The sequence below is a fragment of the Natator depressus genome, chromosome 24 (assembly GCF_965152275.1).
Source record: "Natator depressus isolate rNatDep1 chromosome 24, rNatDep2.hap1, whole genome shotgun sequence".
Taxonomy (NCBI): domain Eukaryota; kingdom Metazoa; phylum Chordata; order Testudines; family Cheloniidae; genus Natator; species Natator depressus.
Window position 1 is genome coordinate 6,550,639 of NC_134257.1, and position 24,008 is coordinate 6,574,646.

Below are 24,008 nucleotides of genomic sequence, written 5' to 3' on the forward strand. Positions count from 1 at the left end.
TCCGAACCCTACATATGACCTCTTAAGGTTTAAGGCCCTGAAGTTATAGCTGAATCACCTTAATATCTTGATTCACTTTCTGGTGGCTGTAAAGCAAGTGTCCAGACCCCGCAGCGTACAGAACATCCCAGGTGGTTAGTGCAGTAAGTTGAACTGGCGACTCTGTGTATTTTGAGCTTTAACATTTAATGTAAACTATTACTAAAGTGTGCACAGAATCTAAGAGGTACATCTGAATGGCATTTCTCTGCTCTTTCTGATCAAATCAATGACATCCAGGCCTTCTAATGGCAGGTTAAAGAAATGTACAAGAATGAAAGCAAAAGTCCACCCCCCGTCTAGTCCTCTGTGGGAAGGAAGCATCACTGTGTTCAAAGGAATAAAATATTTCCTGTTTCTTTACCTGCATTTCACACGGCAAGGTGATCCACTTAACATTCATGTAACTGTGCAGCAAATGTAGTTTTGCTTCCAATGATAATGTCACACTAAAAAAAAAAAAAAAAGATATGAAACAAAGTACCAATCCAGGATCTTTTTAGTAACTGCGGTTCTATTTTCCATACATGGAGATTTAAGTATACTTTAATTGCCTTTTTCTTCTATTAAAAATTGCTTGCTAATTTTTATAATGTAATAACTGGATCAAAAGATACCTTGGAGTGATACCTGTACTTTTTTATATGAATTTCCTCCTTATACGACTAGCATTTATGTAAAAAGTTAATGGGACAAATCAGGTTAATTTAAGCCCCATATTCAGGATTTGTGTAAAAGGAATTTCTGAAAAACACTTCTGTTCACACTAGTGTTGTAAAAGTGTTATTTCACTTAAGTTTTTAAATTCAGATTCTTCTGCAGGTCCGGAAACTTGGACAAAACAAGTGCATGAGAACCAGAAAGGAAAACTGACCACACGCTAAAAACTTTATTTTTAATCAGCAGTTTTATCAACGAAACAAGGCAGCAATTTTCTCGTCTCTTTAAAGATAAATGTATCTTTAGAAATCATTTACATTTTTCTGATTTTACATAAACAAATTCTACGTATTCTTTTCATAAAAGAAAATAGTTGAATATTGGCCACAATGATCTCAGTTAACTGAAGCTGAAAAAATGAAGTGGTCACATACATTTGCTGCATATGGATTTCTATCTTGTCAGTGTCCCTTTAAGAGGTAGCAGCAATACAAGAGAAATCGGAGCATCATCCAGCATCCTAACTCAACCTTAGTAGCACGCAGACATATCATGGCTCTGTTCCTGCCTACACAGAAAGGGGAGTTATGTTGTTCTTTGGCATACCAGGGGATAAATTCCTACGAAATTAACAAATCACCTAAGAGATCCTGAGGAAGCAGGGATTAGGTTACAGCAAACATGCACATGCAAAGTCAAAGAACAAATACATCATGCCTTCAATTATTCAGGAGAGCTCTATCTTTTAACTGGCTGAAGTTTATGAGACTGTAAAATGTTAAGACACTTGACCACACTTAAAGGGTCTTAAAGAGCAAAGGTTAGTTAAATTTTGTCCAGTAGAGGGCCCTTTAAAAATAAAGGCATTTGAAGTTCTGGAACTGAATAAAATAAGGCTTATTTAACCCTATGCAAGAATAGACAAAAGACTGAGCTGTAGAAAGTTAACTAGTGCCATTGAGTTTTCTGTAAGCTTCCAAGGGCCTCAATGAGATTTAGCAGCAGAAACGGTTTTGTACTGTAATTATGTAAAATTAAATGACTGCATGTGAAATGTGGCCAAATTCAAAAATATTTTTCTGTATTAATTTGGCATACAGGATTATTTTTGTAATAATGTTAAAAGGCCAGTCATTTGTACATGATGTGCACTTATTCCTGAAGCAGGTACCACAGAAAAAAATCTAAATACAGCTGGTTGGGAAATAAGCGTTTCCCTCCACAAAAATATGACTGATTTCATCAAAAGCCATTTTTCCACAAAAATGTCCATTTGGTCAAAAAGCAATTGGCCCTTGAAAATACACTGCTAAAAAGTTTTTTACCTGCTCTAGATTGATAACTTCAGAGAGGTTACTTGTTCCATATAATATAGTACCTACATAAACCTGCACCTACCTTAAGTACTTTGATCTTAAATACTTCTGCCCATACAGTCCTACGGCCTTACAATAATTGACAGCATTTGAAAAAAAGGGCTACTACATCTCTATTGATGATTTTCACACACAAGCACAAGTTTGAAACAAGATGCTAATAATTAAAATTTAAGTTATTAGCTAGGGGATACTAAGCGACAGAGCAGCTGCAATCAGGGAGTTTAACTTCCAGCTGAGAACTCACCTTGCTAGTTTGACATTATCAGTGTCATCTCTGTCCCACTCCCATTCTTTCCCAGGATCCACAGCGAAGTGCACGGGAAGCAGTTTGTGTTCAGAGTCAGTCAGAGGGATCACTGCTGCAATGGAAAGAGGAATAACACAGCTTGTTTAGGGCCTGAAGGGACAAAGGCCTGGGCAACAAGGTGGAAGTGGACAGAGGTAATGTGGAGCGGAAATGGCAAATCACAGTTTACTATTTCTACAGGGCATCATTTTCTTTGGAAAGCGAATAGAGTGTTCGTGAAAAGCTCTGGAGGGTGAAGCCAAATGTTTATCTACAGAGTAGGTACAGCATGGGCAACTTAAGCTTCCTTCATATCACCAAGCGCTCCAGTTGTCGAAACCCTATCCTGGGAGCGTCACCCTTAAGCAGTCAGAGTGATTCACAGTCTCTCTGGCTCAGTCTTTGACTGACACTACTGAGGAGGGTGTCAATTTTGAGGGTGGCTTGTGTAATGCCAAAACATGCCCACAGTCTGGGACCTGCAGCGTCTCTTAGCCTGGCAGCCTTATTGCTCATGCCTTAAAGTCACCAGTCTTGTTCTATAAATAGAGATTCTGTTTTTCAGGGTTTATAATTTAATTTGGGGGTGGTGGGGGTGTGTTTTAAGCAATTTGAGTTCTATATGTAGATGTCTAAAAATTATTTTCCCCCCAGGGCTCTCTTTGTATATACTGTACTGAGTAATCTGTTTGCAACAGTCCTTAGTGTGCTTTAACATAGTACTGTTTCAAACAGTACCCCACTAAAAACGCACGAGGGAACCTTTAACGCGCACCAGCAGGGTCTACATGGACCAATTAACACGCAATACAGTAGTGCTCTTTAGAAATCACCCCCAACCCATAGTCCACATGACTGTTCCATGAAGACAAGCCTTTTGACACACACAACCATTTCCGGAGTTTTTCTTGTGTCTAGCGGATTAAAAAAGACTTTTTTGTATTGGGGGCATTAATTGGTGAAAACCAAAAATCAGAAGCCCTATAAGGTACCTTGATCTTTTATGGGTTCCTTCTGCTCCATGGATACTAGTGCAGAAAAATGGGCTTGATCATATGCCAATACCAAAGGAGAGCGATGACATTTGTTGGCTGGAACCTCCAGGGGCAGATAGATGCCTCCGAATGGTATAGGAGCAAATGCTGAAAAGAATTTATAGTGCGTTATTTTTCAGAATAGGTTATTAAGAACCATTTGTATTGAAACCTCTGACAGACTGAGCCAACTCGTTTCACCTTCACATTAGATCCGTCTATCTAAATTATTTTATCAGGGAGGAGGTAACAGACACCACCACATTAGAAAGGATAAAAAACAAACAAACAATCAGAGGTGCACAGTTGTGGAATTAAATCTATCTACACATCCTTCTTTTCTTCTCCACAAATACCCAAAACTTACACACACAAGATCAGTAATTGATTCATCTTTTCTGACAGGAAATGAAAAAGTCTGCTAGTGGAAAATTATGTTCATGGGGAGTGGAATTTCCCTTCTGCACATGAGTACATGGGGGCAAATTTGGAAAAAAACATCACGTACATGCTGTCTCAATGCCTTCGAGACCTCATATTATAAGGTGTTCAGTGGTATGCCTTAGAGCTTCCATCGGAACCAAGCTGGTTCACTGCAGCAGCTCTGCATAACCCAGAGCCAGTGCAATGCATCTTTTCTCCTCGTCAATTTAGAGGCAAAAAAAGCCCTTGTGGAACTGAGTGAAGGGCGGAAGGAAGCATTCCACTAAATTGCACCACATACATTTGAATAAATAAAAGCAGCCTGGCAGTGGAGCGAAGGGGACTGCAGACCTGTGGGACTTACCTTCTCCTCCAGAGTCTCGCAGCATAGTGTCTGCCACTACTACAATAGGCCTCTTCAGCACATGGGCAAGAACAAAGACATGGAACTCCTCCAGGCTCTCGTACACTGGCTCTTCAGAGCTGTCAACACTTTGGAAATAATGGAGAAATGTGATCAGCCCTTCACCTTTTGCACCTTTAAATCACTTGCTTTACAAACAGACTCTGAACAAAGTTTATATAAAGCATCCGCATAGCTCATATTAATATCAGATCAGAAATGGGTGCAAGCAGGGACTAAACAGATTTGAATTTTGGGCCAGTATGGATCCCAATCCAAACAACGTGACAATGAGTCATCTCCAATAATACTAAGACGTTGCACTTCTAAAGGGTCTTTCATCCTAAGGCTCTCAAAAGGTGGCTATTATTCCTATTTTTCAGATGGGAAATGGAGGCAGACAGCCAATCCCTAAACCAGTTAGAGGGCTGTAGTGTTGATGAACTTCCCTGCCACATGGAGCATCAATACATCTGGTGCTGCAGCGCTCTTTCTGAAGCACCAGTGTTCCAGTGCAGAAGAAAGCTAGGACAAGGTTAGACAAACACGAGTTGTGAGCCAACAAGATCCCGCTAAAGTAGAGACACGCCTCCTTAAATGTTGTCCAATGCTCTGTGTCTACTGCGAAGAGAAAGTGTGCTCCAACATCAGAACATAACAAGGATTTCATGGTAGCCTTTGTAGAGACATTAATCCTTAGGAACACAAATACATAGAAGATTAAATTTTTTTCCTCTTCTTTGTTAAACTTGGTGTGTGGCTATTTTTACTTTAGCCTCTGTCATCTGGCTGAGAGGTCAGACAATAAATGAGAATTGCAAACACTAGAGGGCATCAACTAATTCATCTGGGCCTTACTCATGAGTGAGGGTAAATATTTAAGATTTAGGGCTCACCTACATAAACAACTCGTTCACGGCAAGCTGGGGCGTGAATCTACCTGCACTAGCCTGCCGCAGGCTGTCTGTGCAGACCCTGCTGATGTGCATTAACGCACCGTAGATTCATACCCCAGCTTGCTGCAACCTAAATGTTGGTACAGACAAGCCCCTCGCTAGTAGTTGTGAGTAAGTTTTAATGAGACAAAACACTGGCTAGAACCAGAGTACACAGAGAGGTACTGCTGGCAGTAGCACTGAAGAGGTTCCCCATCATGGATCATTGTGATCGGCCCTCCGTATACACAACATAAAAAGATGACGCCTTGCCCCAAAAGTTCACCGTTTAAGTAGGGCTGCGCCTACAGCACCTTCTGGTCCCAGTCCTGAGCTCCCCACAAGCAATTACTGCAAGACACGCACCAATGGTGTCCAGTGAGTTTTACGAGACCACTGAACTATTTTGTTTTTGAACCGAGGGCATCTCAGGGGGAAAAAAAAAATAATAATAAAAAAAAAAAGACTACTGAATTATCTGACTGGCCCGCCAAACCCCTGTGGCATCTGGCATCTTTACACAGGTGTCTTCTACCTACCCTCCACAGGTGCCGCCGTTTGTACCATAATGCATGCGGGGCTCACTGGATGCAAGCTTGATTAGCTCATTCCATTCCTTTTGCCACTCCTCTTCTGTGTAAACAAGGCCAGACTAAACAAAAAACAAAAAATCCACACAGAATAAGGGTTTACCAACTCGCTGAAGCAAGCTGCTTTAATTTGCCCCAGCATCAATTTCCTCTACAGAATTTTGCAAAAGCTGCCAATATATTTCATGCAAAAGAGCATACAGTGATATGGTCTGGACGTCTACCAAGTAACCAGAACACACAATAATAGGGTTAGATTCAGAATCTACCATTCATGTGAAAGATAAATACATTTCTGATGCACTGGAAATATGAACAAATATTTAAAGCTGGAGAATTGGACTAAAACTTAAATATCCCAATATTACACTGAAGGCATCTTGATTCTAAGCGTTACAGATTGCATAACCTATTGAGAGACAGTAGCAGGAAATTATAACTGGATTAGCAGACATCCAGGTTTTGCTTTAGAAAGCAATTTATCTTCCCTTCCTACAGAACAAACCAGCAGCAAAGTGTCCAGAAAGATCCCACATAAGGGCAGATTTTCAGCTGTTAGTGATTCTTCGAGGTGTTACAATAAAACTGAGTTTACATTTTCAATCCCACTTTCATTTTAGTCTGCACACACTACTTTAGTGCTTTCATTTATTCATTTCATTTCAGTTATGAGCACAGATTGGTCTCACATGATGTACTGCACGATTCTGAAATATCTATATTACAGCGGTACCCAGGGGTCTTTCAAAATAGATTGGTGCCCTAGTGGGCTGAGCACTACCAAAAAAACCACATATGAAAGCGCAATCCTTGCCCTGAAAAGCTGATAATCCAAAAAGATTATTGGCGAGTGGTATTACACAGGTGCCACCTTTACTATGTTTTCATTAGCTGTGGTCTTCAGAATCATATCATTCAGTAAATTATATTTTGGGAATAAGGAATCTTCAACCTGCTCTCTTGGCTGAAGCTGGTAGGTTGCTATGTTAACGCCCAGCATGCCCACAAAGAGTGACAATTTAAGGTAAAAAGAACCAGAAACCATCACAATGCCCTAAAAGAACAAAAACCAGAAAAGTCAGACTGATTTTGAAGTTAGACTACACAAGACGTTATGCCAAACTTACTAAATCAGATTTCAGAAATCCAATTTCCCAGGACTGGAATGCGGGACTGCATGGGAGCCTGGTGTACTCATACCTCTCTGCCATCTTGTGCTCCAGAACCTGAGCTTCAGTTTTAGAAAATTAAATCACTAGTCTTATGAAATCATTCAAAATGTGAACCAAGAGTAACCAATGCAGCAGTGTCTGCCCCTGCTGGTCTCAGGGAAGTGTTAATTCAGAAGTATAATGATGATATAATTTAATCATGAACACTGTTAAGTATTTCAGTTGATCTGAGCATCTACAATGTACATCTCATTACAGTGAGCTTATTTTGAGGAGGAGGGGGGAGCTTGCACCACTAATCTTTTTCAATCCAAACCCCAACTTACAAGTCAACAGTTCAACTGCACCTTGAATATTTCAAACTGGACGCTCCACTTCCCCTGAAATGAACTCATTCCACTCAGAGATACCAACGCTATTTTAGTGTCTTACTCTACACCCAAAGAATGTTTGTGCTTGTTGGATAACATGCTTCCCCAACTCAACCAGGGCTTTTACTCATGAACAGAAGAACTGGTGGCAGAGATCACCTGAACTCTGGAATGTCAGTCAGTCACCAGGTGAACAATCAGACAGATTTTCCAAACAAAGGGACTAGCACAAGCCTGCCTTTCATAACACTGAAGGTCATTAAAGCACACAGGATAATTGTGCTTTATTTGCAGGCTACAGCTGGAGACAGCACTCAGATGCCACAGACTGATGAGGTGCTGAAATCTGCGCTTTTAACATTAATGATGAAAAGTCAATTTGGTTTTTTAAATATTCAGTTTTAACAAGGATGGCTCTCTCTTTCTAAACTGGGAAATATTAATCTAAAGTCTCTTATTTACGAATTACGTTTTTAAAAAAGATCAAACAGCCCTAAGGAAAACTTACTGTGTTCTTTAGACCCTACATGCAATGGTATTCTATCTAGCTACTCAAGGACATCTGGTAACTTTCCACCCTGACAAACATATGTCCTTGCTTTCTGGGGCTAGTGTCACAACTGTAATGGTCTTTTAATGTGGTGAGTGTGTGAATTTCCTTTTTTGGTGGTAAAGTCCACACAGCGCTCAGACTGAGAAGTGTCTCTCCGATCTTATCACAAGAGAAGCCTACACAGGGTATGATGCATTTCTTTTCTCTGAAAGAACTGTTTTGTTGGTAGTGACAGGATGCGATCCCTAACGTAGGCACAGTAGGAATGGCTGCAGCAAAATCGTAATGTAACAATACAGGAAAGTATGAGCTTTCAGTCACGTTGTATTATCCCATTTACACTGGCTCTCACTTGGGAGCCTAACACATCAGGAACACCACACACCAATATTGCTAACACAGCTATAAGTCAACAGAACATCCTTACCACAGGAAAATAATTTCTTCAAAAGTTTCACAACTGTACTTCAAATGGATGGTTACTTCCCTTCGGAGTGAGCCAATTCATTGTACATTATGGGTTTGCCCCAAATTTACGTTAACATTTTTTTAAAAAGCTCAGCTTTTACCAGAAGAGGAAGCAGGTCCCAGAGCCAACTAGAATTATGCCTGGACATGCCTCCTCGAGTCACAACTAAGAGCTCAGTCTTCGTTCCTTCGCCTCCTACCTCTTTGTTCTGCTGTGTTTGCTGCCACCGCCACCTCCGCTGGAGCGCTTCCCTTTCCACACCTTTATCCATTAAGGTGTAAAGCGATTTGCGCAGCATGAGATCTCGATCATGGAAACCCCACATACCTACGTGGCGGGGAGGGAGTGGGGGAGAAAAAGAAAAGCATTAATAGCCGCTGGCCTTTCTCCAGCCTCTGCCTTCTGAAGATGTGTCACACTAAAGCCTTACAACAGCCCTGTGAAGTAGGGAAGTGCGTAGAACCTGAGAGTTATGAACACCTCGGGACTGGAGGTTGTTCGTAACGCTGAACAAAACATTACGGTGGTTCTTTCAAAAGTTCGCAACTGAACATTGGCTGAATACAGCTCTGAAACTTTACTATGCAGAAGAAAAATGCTGCTTTTAACTTAAATGAAACTAGCACAGAAACAGTTTCCTTACCTTGTCAAATCTTTTTTCAAATTTTCTGTTTTAGTGATTTACATTTAACATAGTACTGTACTGTATTTGCTTTTTTTGTTTTGTTTTTTGGGGTGTCTGCTGCTGCCTGATTGCGTATTTCTGGTTCCAAAGGAGGTGTGTGGTTGACCAGTCAGTTCGTAACTCTGGTGTTCGTAACACTGAGGTTCTACTGTATCCCCATGTTACAGATGGGGAAACCAAGGCAGGTAGATAAAGTGACTTGCCTAAGGACATTGAGAGTTAGTGACAAAGTTAGGAATGGAACCCAGGAATCCTGACCCCAAGCCCCTAGCTTATCCACAAGACAACAGCTGTATAGCATTTTTCTGTAGCACAGAAATGTGGAAGTTCGAGTTAAAGTTGACATTTTTAATTTAAAATACCAAAAACCCCATCAATGGTAGTAAAGTATTGTGTCCATAAATTACTTGAAATCAATCAGGGGCCAGGATAACATTTGCATGAGGCAGGCTGGCTTCACTACTTATGAACGGCACCAGTCCCATGTAGGAAATACTCAACTTCTGTTGACTTAACCTCAGAATATTATACCAACACTGAGAAGATTAGATCACCGGGGACTAAAAATTGGGCTTCTAAAATGGTCCCAGGCCAGGAGGCAGCATCCCTATACTAAATGTGTGAGGGAAGAACGGGTGGCTCTGCTACTTTAAATTCCCTTTGCAGATATGAGTAAGCTTTGCCAGAGGGAAGGGTAGAGACAAATATCATTTTCAAGCTTCTGATATCTTAGGTGTTTATCTGGCCACCACCACAGGAAAATCTGAGCACCTCACGATCTTTAATGTCTTTATCCTCACAGCATTCTTGCTATTAGCTTCATCTTGCAGATGGAGAACTGAGGCACTGAGAGACTACATGAGCTGCCCAGGGCCACACAGGAAGTCTGGGGCAGAGGACTTGAATCTGGATCTCCAAAGGCCCAGCCTAGGTCCCTATACCACTAGACTATCCTTTTCTCTCTTAATAAAATGGATTAAAAACCAGAGGATAAGCTATCCTAAAGCAGAAGAGGGTCCTGTTTATCTCAAGCAGCTCCCAGAAGCAGCGGCATGTCCCCTGTCCAGGTCTTATGTGGAGGCATGGCCAGGTAGCTCTGAGCACTGCCCTGTCCGCAGGTGCCGCCCCTGCAGCTCCCATTGGCCTCAGTTCCTGGCCAATGGGAGCTGCGGGGGGAGGTGCTTGGGGCAGGGGCAGCATGTGGAGTCCCTTGGCTGCTCCTACATGTAGGAGCTGGAGGGGGGACATGCCACTGCTTCTGGGAGCCGCACGGAGCTGGCCAAACCCCCAACCCTGCTCCCCAGCTGGAGCTCCAGGGCCAGATTAAAATGTCTGGAGGGCCGGATGTGGCACCTGAGCCATAGTTTGCCCACCCCTGTTCTAAACAGTGTTAAGGATATTCATTTACTACCAAAAAACCACTTTCATAGTTGGAGAACATATCTACCCTTCACACATTTCATTTAGAAATCCATGTCTAAAAATAGAGACATCGGGGTGGGGTGGGGAGAACCAGAGGTTTTAAAGTAATGGGACTAGGACAAAGTGGGGAAATGCTACATACTTTACTTAAAAAAAACCCAACCCAGAAATAATCCTTCTCAAGTAGGGATGTGGGCACTATAGGAACTTTTTACTCCCTTCTGCTCTTAGTTCAGTCTTTCATGGAAACACCAGTTCAGCTGCATCTCTTTCATGGAAACTTCCCCACAGCTGCATATCTACCTCATTACTCTGAGGATACAAATCCTTCACCTGAAGGGGAGGGAGGGGGCACCATTAAAAATGAAAGACAGGCTTAGTCCTTTCAGGCTGATGCAAGCTAACGCTGTTGAGGAAAGAATAAAGCTCTTCTAGGGATGGGTTCAGAAAAAGGCAGACAGATGCACAAACCAGAATTCACTGCCCCATCCTAGGTTATTCTGGACTATGTAGGTTTTCAAGAAGGGAATAACACACACACTTACATAGGGCCTTTCAAACTTTAGTTCTTGTCACCCTTCTGTGAAGCAGATGGAAAATGGAGGCACAGAGAGGTGAAGGGATGTGCCCAAAGCTACAAATCCTGACTAACAAATCCAGGAACTAACAAGTTCCTGACTAACTCCTGTACTTAGATCATCTCCCTCTCTGAAATGTAACAAGTTTTATTTCCCTTCCTTAATGACCCTCTCTTTATTTCCTTTATAACATACTATGCTATTAAGGGAGGAGGTAAAAATCAAGTGAGTGGTTGGAAGTTGTGCCTGCAAAACTTCTCTGGATCTGTTGATACTCAAGTGTCAAAAACTGATCAGTCACAACTGTTATTCACTTCACCATGAATTGTTTTGAGGTCTTACCAAGGGAGGCAGCATGAAGCAGGCAGTTCCCGTCGCCTGTCGTCGCCAGAGGAAGTAGCCTTTGGCAGCTGGGATCAACGTTAGCCCACCAGTTCAGGCGACCTGTGGAAATATTGCAGAGTCCCCCACTGTAAGCTCATACTTGACACAGGAAGAGCAATCGTTGTCTTTGCCTGTTCAAAGGCGAAAGGTGGAACGGATTGTAGCTTGGCCTGTCTCAGAGCACCCGGCAAACAGGAATAAGCAGTTATGTATCTACTTGCCAGTGGGGAAGGGAGAGGGGAACAAACATATTTCATTGCATTTTCTGACACAGATGACCCTCCCCCTCAATCTGTTTTTCAGCAGAGAACAAATCTCTCCGAAGAAAAAAAACAAGGAAGGAACTCAAAGTAACAAGTAAACAGCCAGAGAAACCCACTTACAGTAGTAGCTGAACAAATAAGGCAAAGCGCTACTATGGCTCAGTTGATACCAATCAGTCTGAGCCAGAAGGATGTGGAACTCAAGTTATGCCTAAATAGATCGAGGTGGCCCATACTGCCGGCTGTGTCGGCTTTTGAATGAGACTTTAGTATTCTCTCTGGCTGGGTCTGATGAGGGCCCTTGTGGAAGTTAAAGATCCCTATAGCACTTTAAACAAAAATAGCAATTGGTGTCTCCAGTATCAGAGACAAACGTCCCTGGCCACTCTGGAAAGCCAAGCCTTACCACCTGTAAACATATGAAAGATGTAAAAGGAAGGAATAAGAGTTGCTGTAAGCGATAAGTACGTTAGGCTACACTGACGGGGGATAATAGGAGAGAGTACAGGGATGGTGGGGTTTATCATCTTTTCCGGAAGGTGAATGCACAACCAACTACAGTCTACTAACATGCACGCCAAGCAAATCCATTCTGCAAGACACTCAAAACACCTACAGTGTCTTTCATCAGATGTCAAGGTTCTTTACAAGCTTTAATACAGTACATTAAAATCATACAACATCCATTTGAGGTAGATTACTAGATCGGCCCCATTTTACAGCTGAGGACATAGGCAGAGAGGGTGAAGTGACTTATTCGAGGTCACATGAACTAAGGGGCAGAGCTGGAAACAGAATCCGGAAGGCCTGGCTCCCAGTCCTGCGCTTTAACCTTTAGCGATTTTTCTGCCGATCTTCAACTGCAAAATGCTATTTTTAGTTTCTCCTGGTGGTTTCATCATTCATATCTTAAGCATGCAAACATATACTGTACAATGTTCTTTTTGTTGAGGAACAGTGCTTGGGAAAATTCACATATCTCACCAACTAAGCAGCTTTGAAAGTGATTTTAGCAATCAATATATGAACTGTCAGATTAGTGCTTTAGACAGTTTAAAAACTGGGAATCCGAGCTCTCAGGTAGTATAAAGCATTTGAATCACTGCAAATCAAGATATGGCCTCTCAGATCATCTGAAAAGCAAACTGACTTTGAAAAATTAATATTAAGAATTGTGGTCATGTGTAGCATAACTGGAAGAAGTTGAATCTTTGCTTCTATGAAGAAAACAAAGTTAGTTTACAGTAGTATCCAGCAGAGACAAACCTACAGAAATGTTCCAAGCCACCTTTAAGAAGGATTCAGCTTTAAACCATGTCCTCTAAACAACGTGTTCCCCAGCTCCCAATGACCACTGTTAACTTCTCCACAATAGACGAACTGAATGTCAATCTGCAGGCAATAGGCTGGCGTGTCTCTATTCATACTCCAAATAAGTTGAATCAGCATGTGAACCCGTCTTTAGAAAAACTAGGTCTCTTCCCAGAATTACAATTTAGCTTTCTAGTCTATAGAGTCAGTGAAGAGTCTCTGCTAGGTATTAGATACAGACAGCACTTAAAAGTTAGGAACACACATTTCTTGCATGCATCCAATGAAGTGAGCTGTAGCTCACGAAAGCTTATGCTCAAATAAATTTGTTAGTCTAAGGTGCCACAAGTACTCCTTTTCTTTTTACATTTCTTGTGATTTCTCTTTGCAGTCTCACCAACAGATGCAGAAGAACTAAATTAAGGAAGTTTTAACACCACAAAGGGATAAACAGAGAAAGCACAAAATGGAGCGCAAACTGCAATCTGATGCCAGAAATTTCTTTTCCTGGGACTAGAAAAGGAATCCACGCTAGATGAAAATGGTTTAGTACACAACCTCTCAAGACAATGGCTCCACTCAGAAAAACAGGCTATTTTCAGTCAATATAGCTTCTGGCACAGCAAAGTCACAACCCTTCGCCAGGTGGAATGGTGCCAGAAGAGTAAATTGAGAAACAAAACAGCTTCTGACAAAAGCTAAACAAAATTTAACACCACTGTAGTGACTCTTAAGCCTTTTGTCCACTTCACATGTTTTCCTGGGAATTTGTTCTCCTTTCAGCCGCTAAACTTTAATGTGTACAAGGAAGTTAACTTTCCTGGATTTTAACTGTAACTCTGGTTAGTGTCTGAATAGATTGTGCAGTCTCAGGCCTGGGCTACATATAAAATGTAGATCAACATAGCTACACTGCTCAGAGGTATGAAAAACCGCACACCCTTGAGAGCCATACCTATGCAGACCTAGCCTCCAGTGTAGATGGAAGAATGCTTCCATCGACCTAGCTAGTGCTGCTTGGCGAGGTGGATTACCTACAGTGACAGTAAAACCCCTTCTGTTGCTGTAGTAAGGGTCTACACTACAGCATTACAGCAGCATAGCTTCAGCGCCGTAGTTCTGCCTCTGTAGTGCCCGTAGTGTAGACGTGGCCTCTCGCACTGCAACATCAGTTTAAAGTCAGAGGACACATTTTAGAGAGGCATTTTCTATTAGCATGTCTTGATCACAGGCTGCAATGTACCTCCAAAGGGACGTACGAGTAGCAATTTGTACCTATTTCCACATGCACCAAGTTATGCAAAAGCGGGCACCTCAACTCCACTCCCTTATAACATTTCCAAAACCCATTTCTGAATGTTTTGCCTTTTCCAAGGTGATGGAAAGGCCAAGATACCTGCTAAAAGTCTTGAAAACAAGATATCCAGACAATTCGAGAAGTCTATCTTAAGAAGCTTTGCGCACAGCGCTAACCCAAAAGCAGGCCAGTTCTCTCTGAAACCTTAGCTTCAGAGATACAATTACACTACAAGTGGCTTTGGGTAGCAAGTCAAATGAATATGAGCACAGAGAAGTACAGCTAACAATAACCCAGGAATAGTTTATTTTGTACTTCCAGTGAAAATCCCAGTTTGCTCTTCTTTTCCAGCCTCAGAGCTATTATCCTGCCTTACCATGGTCTAGAGATTGATTTCAGGTAATAGGTAGTTGAACACTGTGGCAGACTTAAGTGCAGGGAGAGAGTAACCACAGGAACCTAAAAAGTGCCATCACTCAAACCACCTGTCACCAGAATTGCAGTAGCTAGTGGCTTTAGAGCAGGGGTGGGCAAACTTTTTGACCCAAGGGCCACAGCAGGGTTGCGAAACTGTATGGAGGGCCGGGTAGGGAAGGCTGTGCATCCCCAAACAGCCTGGCCCCCACCCCCTGTCCACCCCCATGCTCTGGGTGTCCCTAAACTTTTGACAGCCAGAAGCTGAAATGGGATGACAGAGGATCATCAATGATTGCCCTGTTCTGTTCATTCCCTCTGAAGCATCTGGCCCTGGCGACTGCCAGAAGACAGGATTGTGGGCTAGATGGACCATTGGTCTGACCCACTATGGCCATTCTTACGGTCTTACTGTATTACAGTAGCACTTACAGGCTCCAACTGAGATCAGGGCCCTCTTGTCCTAAGTGTGGTATATACACATTGTAAGAGAGTCCCTATCCCAAAACTAAGTAGACCAGGTAAAGCAGGAATGGGCAAACTACGGCCCAGGGGCAGCATCTGGCCCTCCAGATGCTTTAAGCCAGCCCTCAAGCTCCCACCGGGGAGTGGGGGTCTGGGGCTTGTCCTGATCCGCGCGGCTCCTGGAAGCAGCAGCATGCCCCCCTCTGGCTCCTATGCGTAGGGGCAGCCAGGGGGCTCCACATACTGCCCCTGCCCCAAGCGCTGCCAATGGGAGCTGCAGGGGTGGCGCCTGTGGACAGGGCAGCGTGCAGAGCTGCTTGGCTGTGCCTCTGCATAGGAGCCAGAGGGGGGGACATGCCGCTGCTTCTGGGAGCTGCTTGAGGTAAGCACTGCCTAGAGCCTACCCCCCTCCCATGCCCCAACCCCCTGCCCCAGTCCTGATCCCCCTCCTGCCCTCTGAACCCCTCAATCCTAGCCTGGAGCACCCTCCTGCACCCCCAACTCCCCTAGCACCCGCACCCCCTCCCATACCCCAACCCCCAATTTTATGAGCATTCATGGCCCACCATATAATTTCCATACCCGGATGTGGCCCTTGGGCCACAAAGTTGGCCCACCCTGAAGATAAAAAAAGGGTGGGGCAGAAAGACAGACATTGCCACTCCCAATTTCTCTGAGCCACAGAGAAATCAAGGGAGCGGCTCATGGTCCACAGAATCTGTAGCGGCACCAGAGACTGAATGCAGCACTCCAGTCCCACTTCCTTAGCCACAAGACCGTCCTTCCTCTGTAACTAGAGCACACAGTAACAACCACGAGTTACTTGCCCTCTTGCGTCTCGATTTAACATCAACACCCACCACCACACCGCTCATGTACTGTTGAGCACAGGTTTTCCTCCTACTAAATCACTGAGCACTGGGTGTGTTGGGTGGAATTAAAATGCAAAGTAGGTTAAGAGAGCAAAGAAATGAATAAAGGGGACAGCTTGGAAAGTGCAATTAAGAGAACTGGTGTCTATACTGAGCTGAGTTCTTTTAAATATTAATCATAGCTTCTGCTTTTTCATAGTTCTTGATTATATATTAAATATATTAGTTAACTCACCCACTGATTCTCCTAATGAAAGCTAAGAAAGCCCACACAAAACGGATTTGACAGTCTGAACATTTTTACCTTTGAAAGTTGACAGCTATGATGAGAGCCTATTCCAATGTACTGATGCATTTACAATTAGCTCTCTCCTTGAGCACAGGGCTTTTTCTGCCTTTCAGGAAGTTATGTGAATTTAAGGCTCATATAAGGTGCTGAGTGACAGCCCCAGAGACACATGTCCTGTATCTACAGAAAACGTACAGTAGAGGCAATGGTGTAGTACAAACTTCACCCGCAACTTGACCAATGTGGCTTAACCCTGGAGGAACCATCTCTGTGGGGTTAATTCCACGTCAGGGCGCATTCAATCATTGGCCTCTCCACTGAGAATGCCAACAGAGGGTCCAATTAGCACAAAAGGCGGTCGGGGATGGAGGGGTGGGGTTTGCAGCGTGGGCACCTGATCAGCAAAAACCTGGAGAGGCTATTATATATTACAAATTCCTTGAGTGATCCAATCCCCAGAGAGCCATTAGAAACCCTTTCGAAACAGTATTGAACGAGCAATGAATCTGACTTACCTGTGAACCTACCTCCAGTAACAGCCAGTCTAGTCAACAACATACTAGCCAGAATATTTGCAGAACCTCTAAAAGCCGAAAATGCATGACACGTAGTGCTTTGGGGGATGGCTTGGAGAAACTCGTATGCATTTTTTGTATATTAAACCTAGGCAAAAGGTAACATCCTGATAGAAAGTGACCTTTATTAAGGCCAGTGGAAGTCTTGTATTGATTTCTCTTAACACCAGTTAACAAATGGGAGGTTTCTATTCTGAGCATACAGCATCTGGTTTGCCATTCACTCACTGACTTCATCAGTAGGGTAAATTGCATTCAATGACAGGACATGCTTAGTTCTAAAAATCATACAGCAATTTCTAATAGTCTGCCTACAGATGACAATTCACAGCTGTATTACCGTAACTTATAAATAGAAGAAAGCAGAAGTTCTCTTGCCAATATGCGGTGGGGCTTTCTAAAAAAGCTACTCAGCATTGCTCAACTGATCTCTAGGGAGGACTGATGATCATGTGATTAAGGCACAAGTCTGGAAGACAGAAGATCTGGAGCTTATTCCCTGCTTTTCCACAGTTTTCTATGCAACCTTGAGCAAGTAACTTCACCTCCAGCTGCAAAGGAAGGAAAATACTTCCTTACCTCCAAGGTGTGTACTAAGACTCAGTACATTAGCATTTATGAAGCACTTCAGGATGCTCAGTAGGAAGAATATTAAAGGGCCTGATTCTCAGGCCTGGTCTACATTAGGAAATTAGGTCAGTATAACTACATCGCTCATGGGTGTGAAAATCCACACGCCCTGAACAACGCAGTTAAACCAACCTTACTCCCCTAGGGTAGACAGTGCTGTCGATGGGCAAGTTCTCCTGTTGACCTAGCTTTTGCCTCTCGGAGAGGTGGATTACCTACACCAGAGGTCCCAAACTGTGGGGTGCACCCCTGTAGGGGGGGCATGGAGGAAAATACAGGGGGACACAGCGGGCCCAGGCCAGCCCCCATGGGCTCAGGGAGGGAGCACCACCCAGCCCCGCCCCCAGCCTCAATTCTGTCCCTGTGCCTGACCCCGTCCCCAGCCTTGGTGAAGTTCTGCACCTGGCCAGGGCCCAACTGCTGGGTCCCACCACAGCCTGGCTGCGGCTCCATTCCCGGCCCTGCTCCGACCCCCAGCCTCAGCCCCTGGCTGCGGCTCCACTCCCGGCTCCAGACCTACCCTCAGCTGCAACCCCCTTATCCTGTCTGCATCCCCTCCCCTGCCAGAGCCATGGTGCCGCCCCCGCCCCTGGTGGAGTGGGAAGGAGAGAACAGGGTTGGGGGTGCATGACCCTCCAAAGTTTGGGGACCACTGACCTACACCACTGGGAGAACCCCTCCCATTAGCATTGGTAGCGTCTTCATTACAGTGCTGCATTGTTTTAAGTCTAGACAAGCCCTCAGTTACAATAAGGCCTGTTTTCACTACTCTGGCAGCATAACGAAGCTTTAAAGTGGTGTAAATTACACTGCCCTTTTACACAACCAGTAGAGCAAAGGGTCCTTTATGTAACTGAGAATTAGACCTTAAGCTTATGTCATCCACTAAGGATACTGCCCACTAAAAACTCATAATAAAGGAATTAATTTAAAATCTGAGAATGAAACTCAAATGTTGCTCTGAACTAAGCTTGGAACATTTAACATTTTGTTTACTATACAGGATATTTCTATATTAAAACAAATACCTACAGTATTTAAATTAAATAAATAAATACAGAATGTAGTTGCATTTCATCTTCAAAGCACTTTCTAGACATCTATTAATTCAATCCATCACCCCTCCAATCTGATAGGTATTGCCCTATTACAGTCAAGGATCTGCTCCAGCTCTATTGAAGTCAATGGGAATCTACCTACTACCTATAACCATAGTAATTCAGGAAAGAATCCATGAGTTCTCACTCTCAGGTCATTGGTCTCACCACTAGATATGCAACATGTGCTCTAGGGTATAAAAGATCTGTAAAATCATTTGAATAAAATATATTTGAGTTACCCAGTTACATTTTGAAATAAAATCCTCCTCAATCATGTGTGTGTCAACACACATTCCATATTAAAAAATGCATATCTCAGATCCACCTAGATATGACCCCAGGCTAGGATACATGAAATTTATTCACATTAGAAAAGATGGCTTCACTACTGCTAAATGGCAAAGCCACAAGTAATAATATCACTCGTATAAAGTGTCAATTTCCAAAACCACAGAATATTTATTACAGAGACACTCAAGCAGATTAGGTCTAAAATTTGACTTACCTTAAAATTTATGTTACCTACTGAGGAAAAAAAGTCTTATTTAGACATGTGTATTGGTGGTGCAGGCAAAAAATGATGAGATCAAGTGCAGAGAGATTTAAAAAAAAAAAAATTCCCACAGGAAGTGGGTGTTGGAACCAGATTAGAATTTGGAAGACCTTATCTTCAAGTCTTCTGCTCAGACCAGGACTCCTTTTAAAGAGAGGAGGATTTTGAAGAAATCTCAAGTTTATTAGCTTGATTCACCCAGATTGTAATAAGCTCCTAAAACAGACTTCACGAGTCCCCTCTCCTACTTTAATCAAGGTTTACAACACCCCACTCCAAATGCTTTTATTAAAGCTGTACAATATCTGAATTAAGCATCCACCACTGTCTGAGATATATATTCTACCCTGTGCGCACACATAAAACATGTCTACGCTGCTGGTGGTGATTATATTCAACATAAATTTTCTGGCTGCAGGAATGTGGAGATCAATGTCCATCATGCTGACCAATACTGTCTCATTGTTTCCTTATACTCTCCTGTCTATTCGTATGCACCTGTTGTCTCTCGTTATCTTAGATTATGAGCTCCTGAGGGCATGGACTGTCTTTGTTCTGTATATGTACAGCACCTAGCACAACGGAGTCCTGGTCCACAACTAGGGCTCCTAGGTGCTTCAATAATACAAATAAATAAAAATAAACAAAACAATACAATACATGCTGGTTTATACATTTCATGCTTCTACCCTCTAGAAAGCAGCTCTTCTTGCACTACTTATGCATCAGTTTCATGTGCATTTTCAGGTTGCTGCACTAAGGTAGTTACCATGCATCTTTTTTCAAATCGTGCATTTCAAAATGTATTGACGGTCATCTGTTGTCATCTGCTATTGTATATATTGGGTAAAAACCTCTCCCGCCTTTCTCACATCAATAACTGATGAAATAGTACACAGTAGAAATGAAATCTTGGTGAGAGAGAAGTAGGGAGTACTGCTAGGTAATTGTGATGGGGCATCCACCCCACACTGGCCTGTAAGGGGTTAATGAGCCCTACGGAGGCTGTGCAAAAAGCAGCCAATAGGAGGCAGGGCTGTGCAGAGCAGCCAATCAGGGCCTGACAGGCCCACATAAGAAGAGCTGCAGGGCAGGGCAGAGCAGAGTCAGTAACTGCCTGGAGCTCAAGGAGGGAAAATCAGGCTCCTAGAAGAGGAAGGAGCCACCAGCACCCTGGACAGAGCAGAGCAGGGACTGGGGAACCTAGAGAGGGCTCCTGGCTGGCTGCTAAGACTGGCACACTGAGGCCGAGGTAAGGGTGAAAAGGTGCTGGGGCCACAGGAAAATGGCCCAGGGAAATGTACTGTGAGGTCGGAGGGAACACAGAAAGTGGCTGACACCTAGAGGGTCCCTGGGCCAGGACCTGGAGTAGTGGATGGGTCCAGGTTTCTTCCCCCCCTCCCCCCGATGGGGTGGCTGGACAGCTGGACTGCAGTACTGGCCCCCCAGGAAGGGCGGAGCACAGATTGTGGCATGGCCAGAGGGCTGTGTCATGAAGAGGATGCTGCGGTCTTTGGAGTGACATGGGTCCAGTAGCAGATGTGACGGCAGGTGAGACACCACTGAAAATGGGCATACCTATGGAGCTAATCCCCAAGACGACCAGCAGGAGCCCCGTCACAGTAATATTTAGAAACAACACAAACAGATCACATACATACAGTGCCTACACACAAAAACAAAGTAGCTTTAAGCCTGTTCTATAGACTTCTCTCTTAACTCTATGGTTTGTTTTCATGCTAGAGAGAGGATCAAACAACTTTATCCTTTGTAGATACGGAGTGCATCATCCCTATAACATGTTCCATTCTTTACAGCCAGAAGCTTGTAAACCAGAGCATTCCAGTTGGCACTGGCACAAAATTGCTACCGCTGCACCAAATTAGTGTCAAGAACAAAAAAAAAAAAATAATCAGGGAAACACTTACCAGCCTGTTCCAGTGCTACCAACATAGATTGCTCAATGAGATCTCGCTCAATGAAACTGCGGAAGTCCTCTGTGTACACGGTGAGATCGGGTAACTGGAAAGTGCAAATGGGCATCTCCAGCAGATGTTCACTGCTACCATTGCTGGAGACGTGGGAGCGGGCCAAAGAGACAATGGTGGAGCTAGCATGGGAAATGCCCCGAGACAGACGTTTCTCTGAAGGAAGAAGAGAAGAAACATTAAGATGTGAAGATAAGGCCTATGCATATTTCCTGGACTACTTTCCCTCGAAGTAAAAGCATTTTACATAGTCTTCAACTAGTATTTTAGTTTTGTGGCAAGCATCTGAATTGCCCTAGCATATAGAACTGACAAGTACTTCTAATTCCAAAAGGGAAGGAAGGAAAGCAAAACTGGGCTGTGGAGAAGGGCCGTAACCTACTTGTTAAACCACAGGTCTCTTGACTCTGTCCTTAGTTCTGCTCCCATCTCTGCCCCTACCTCAGCATGTGACCCTGGACAAGTCATTTCATTTCTCTGCCTCAATTTCCACATCCAACACTGAAGTTAAAGCCTTCATCCACCAGGAATTAAGGTTTTATTCATGAAAGTGCTTTGAGATCTTCAGCTGGAAAGTGCAACGAAGCGATTCTCAGACCCTTCAAACTGCCAGGACTGTACAGAGCCTATCAGTTAACAGCAGCCTGGACTAGCGGTTCCATCTTGAAGATTAAAAGGAAGAGGCAACAACGCTCTGCTCTGGATTCGGCACTCAGCTTGTTATCAAATAACCACTTGAAGACTGACTAGGCCCAGTTTCCACATTTCACTTCCACAAAGGCATAGCCAGTGGCTATGGCACCACCTTTGCATACAAAGGCATAGCTATGGCTATGGCACAATATGGCTTTGGCACCACCTTTTGCAACCTGTGAATTCTGGGCTGCTAAAGGTACTGAAACAGCCTCAGACACAAGTTGGAATGGCCCCTGGTTGTTCAAATGCTCTGACTTTCAGTATCTCACCCTCGGCTGCTTACAGACACCAATGCAGCCCTGAATCCAGCGGTGCAGCACTCCCCAGCAAGCACCCTGTGCTGAGGCTTCTAAGGAGTAACTTAGAATCACTTCTAGTGGCCCTACAATGCGTGTCTGCCTCAGGGGAGTTTTCCCCTAGCTGGATTCCATCCCCTATATTGTCAAAGCAGGGGAAAGAATCTGTCCCACTGTGTTTTAGAAAGGATTTCATTCTCCTTTGACACATGACTGAGTGTGAACATGATCCAGTTGAAAATCATCTAGAAATGTTCCTTTACCTTGAACAATGTCATCTTGCCGCTGGAGCGGTGGCCGCACTGGTCGAGCAGCTTCTTTTTCCAAGGATTTAAAGTTGCGCCCTTCATTGAAGGAATGCGGCAGGTTCCCAGCATGCACTTGCCTCAGCTGTTCAAAGTCACTTAGTGCTGCATTCACATCCCAGTTTTTACCTAGTTTGGAAAATATAACGAAAACTCTCAGCATTAGAGAAAAAGAGTTAAACCATTTTTGAAACATGCTCCCCCGAGGAATGCCTTAAATGCAAGTTATCAACTTGTTATCAAAACACTGACTCTAACCTGGAAATAAACCAAGACGACCATGTGATGGAAACAGCCATCAAGCCTGAAATTCAATAGTATGCATTGTATATGCTTAGGAGTAGAAGATGGAACAGGGGAAAGCTTCTAACAGTTTTTAGTATTTACGTTAATTTCACACTTTGAAAGATGCCTATTTTGTCTGTAAAGCTGCACTGATCCTCAGATTTCCTTCACATTCAACAAGCACTTTCTATGCAGACCAGTTTGTCAGCTGATTGAGGTCATACTTAATATTGTTTTGTAAGCCTCTTCTACTGTATTTCAGAAATTTATTACAATGTAAGCCCCATTTGCTCTCCAATAAAGCTAACAGCACAGAGCTTTCCATTCATCTTTCACATTACTGTAGGGCAACACAAGGATCAAATAGTCATACATGGTCAAATTCAGTTCTTTTAAAAGTTGACAATTTATTTGGAATTTAAGGTTCTGATCATTCATGTCAGGGAGAGGAAAAGATTTTCCCCCCAGAGGAGACAAAACCAAAGTATGAAAGCATGAGAGTTGCCAACCACACTAGTTAGCTGGGACATTTTATAGAAGAATCAGATGCGCTACTAACTGAATGAGAGACAATGTCGCTCAACAGCAACTTCAATGGGATTGACGGTATCTTTAACGTCAGTCCTCTTAATTTTAAGACTATCCACCAATCTGAAAGGATCCCAGATAAGATTTATCAATATAAAATTAAACCATGTAAATCCTTCAGCATGCAATAAATTGACCTTTTAGAAACAGTCATTTTAGATATAGAAAAAACAGATGCCACCAAGTGGGTTATGATGTATGTTGAACCTGCAATACTGAGGATTTAACAACCTATCCAGAATCTTAATACATTGTTCATTTACTGCTTTAAAAGAAAGCCAACATATGCAGTATATTCACTACAAGAATAGTTAAATTGCTGATTGTCCATGATTTATTATAAGCCAAATCAAAACAAGTGTCACAATATCTAATTTCCCAAGGCAAATATGTTTCTGGAGTTTTTAAACTTCTTCTGAGAGAGATTTAATTGATAATGTTTAGTGACTGACTGCACAGCAACCTGCTTGGTAAGTGATCACTTTTTTGAGTCAAGCTTTTATTTAAAAGCATCAGCATCAGGAATTTACTGACCCATTAAATCAAAATTTAATTTGCAATCACAAGTCAAAATCTGCCTCACTCGCAAACATACAAACCCAACAATTTCTACTGTTACATTGCTCGAACTTCTGAGCTCTAGAAGCAATACACATCTGTGAATACTCAACTATTACTACAACTTCTGAATTTCTATA

The 24,008-nt window shown here is 43.1% G+C and overlaps 1 protein-coding gene across 1 annotated transcript in view; it reads right to left on the reverse strand.

Moving 5' to 3' along the window:
• The window catches only part of OTUD7B (OTU deubiquitinase 7B), a 64,543-nt gene that overhangs the window by 2,948 nt on the left and 37,587 nt on the right, over positions 1 to 24,008 (reverse strand). The window contains exons 3-11 of the mRNA XM_074938490.1: positions 22,396 to 22,566; positions 21,081 to 21,296; positions 11,342 to 11,443; positions 8,514 to 8,641; positions 5,699 to 5,811; positions 4,186 to 4,313; positions 3,357 to 3,506; positions 2,323 to 2,437; positions 404 to 488 (exon numbers count right to left, since the gene is read on the reverse strand). Of these exons, the coding sequence (XP_074794591.1) occupies positions 404 to 488; positions 2,323 to 2,437; positions 3,357 to 3,506; positions 4,186 to 4,313; positions 5,699 to 5,811; positions 8,514 to 8,641; positions 11,342 to 11,443; positions 21,081 to 21,296; positions 22,396 to 22,566 (1,208 nt within the window). The remainder of the gene's footprint in view (positions 1 to 403; positions 489 to 2,322; positions 2,438 to 3,356; positions 3,507 to 4,185; positions 4,314 to 5,698; positions 5,812 to 8,513; positions 8,642 to 11,341; positions 11,444 to 21,080; positions 21,297 to 22,395; positions 22,567 to 24,008) is intronic.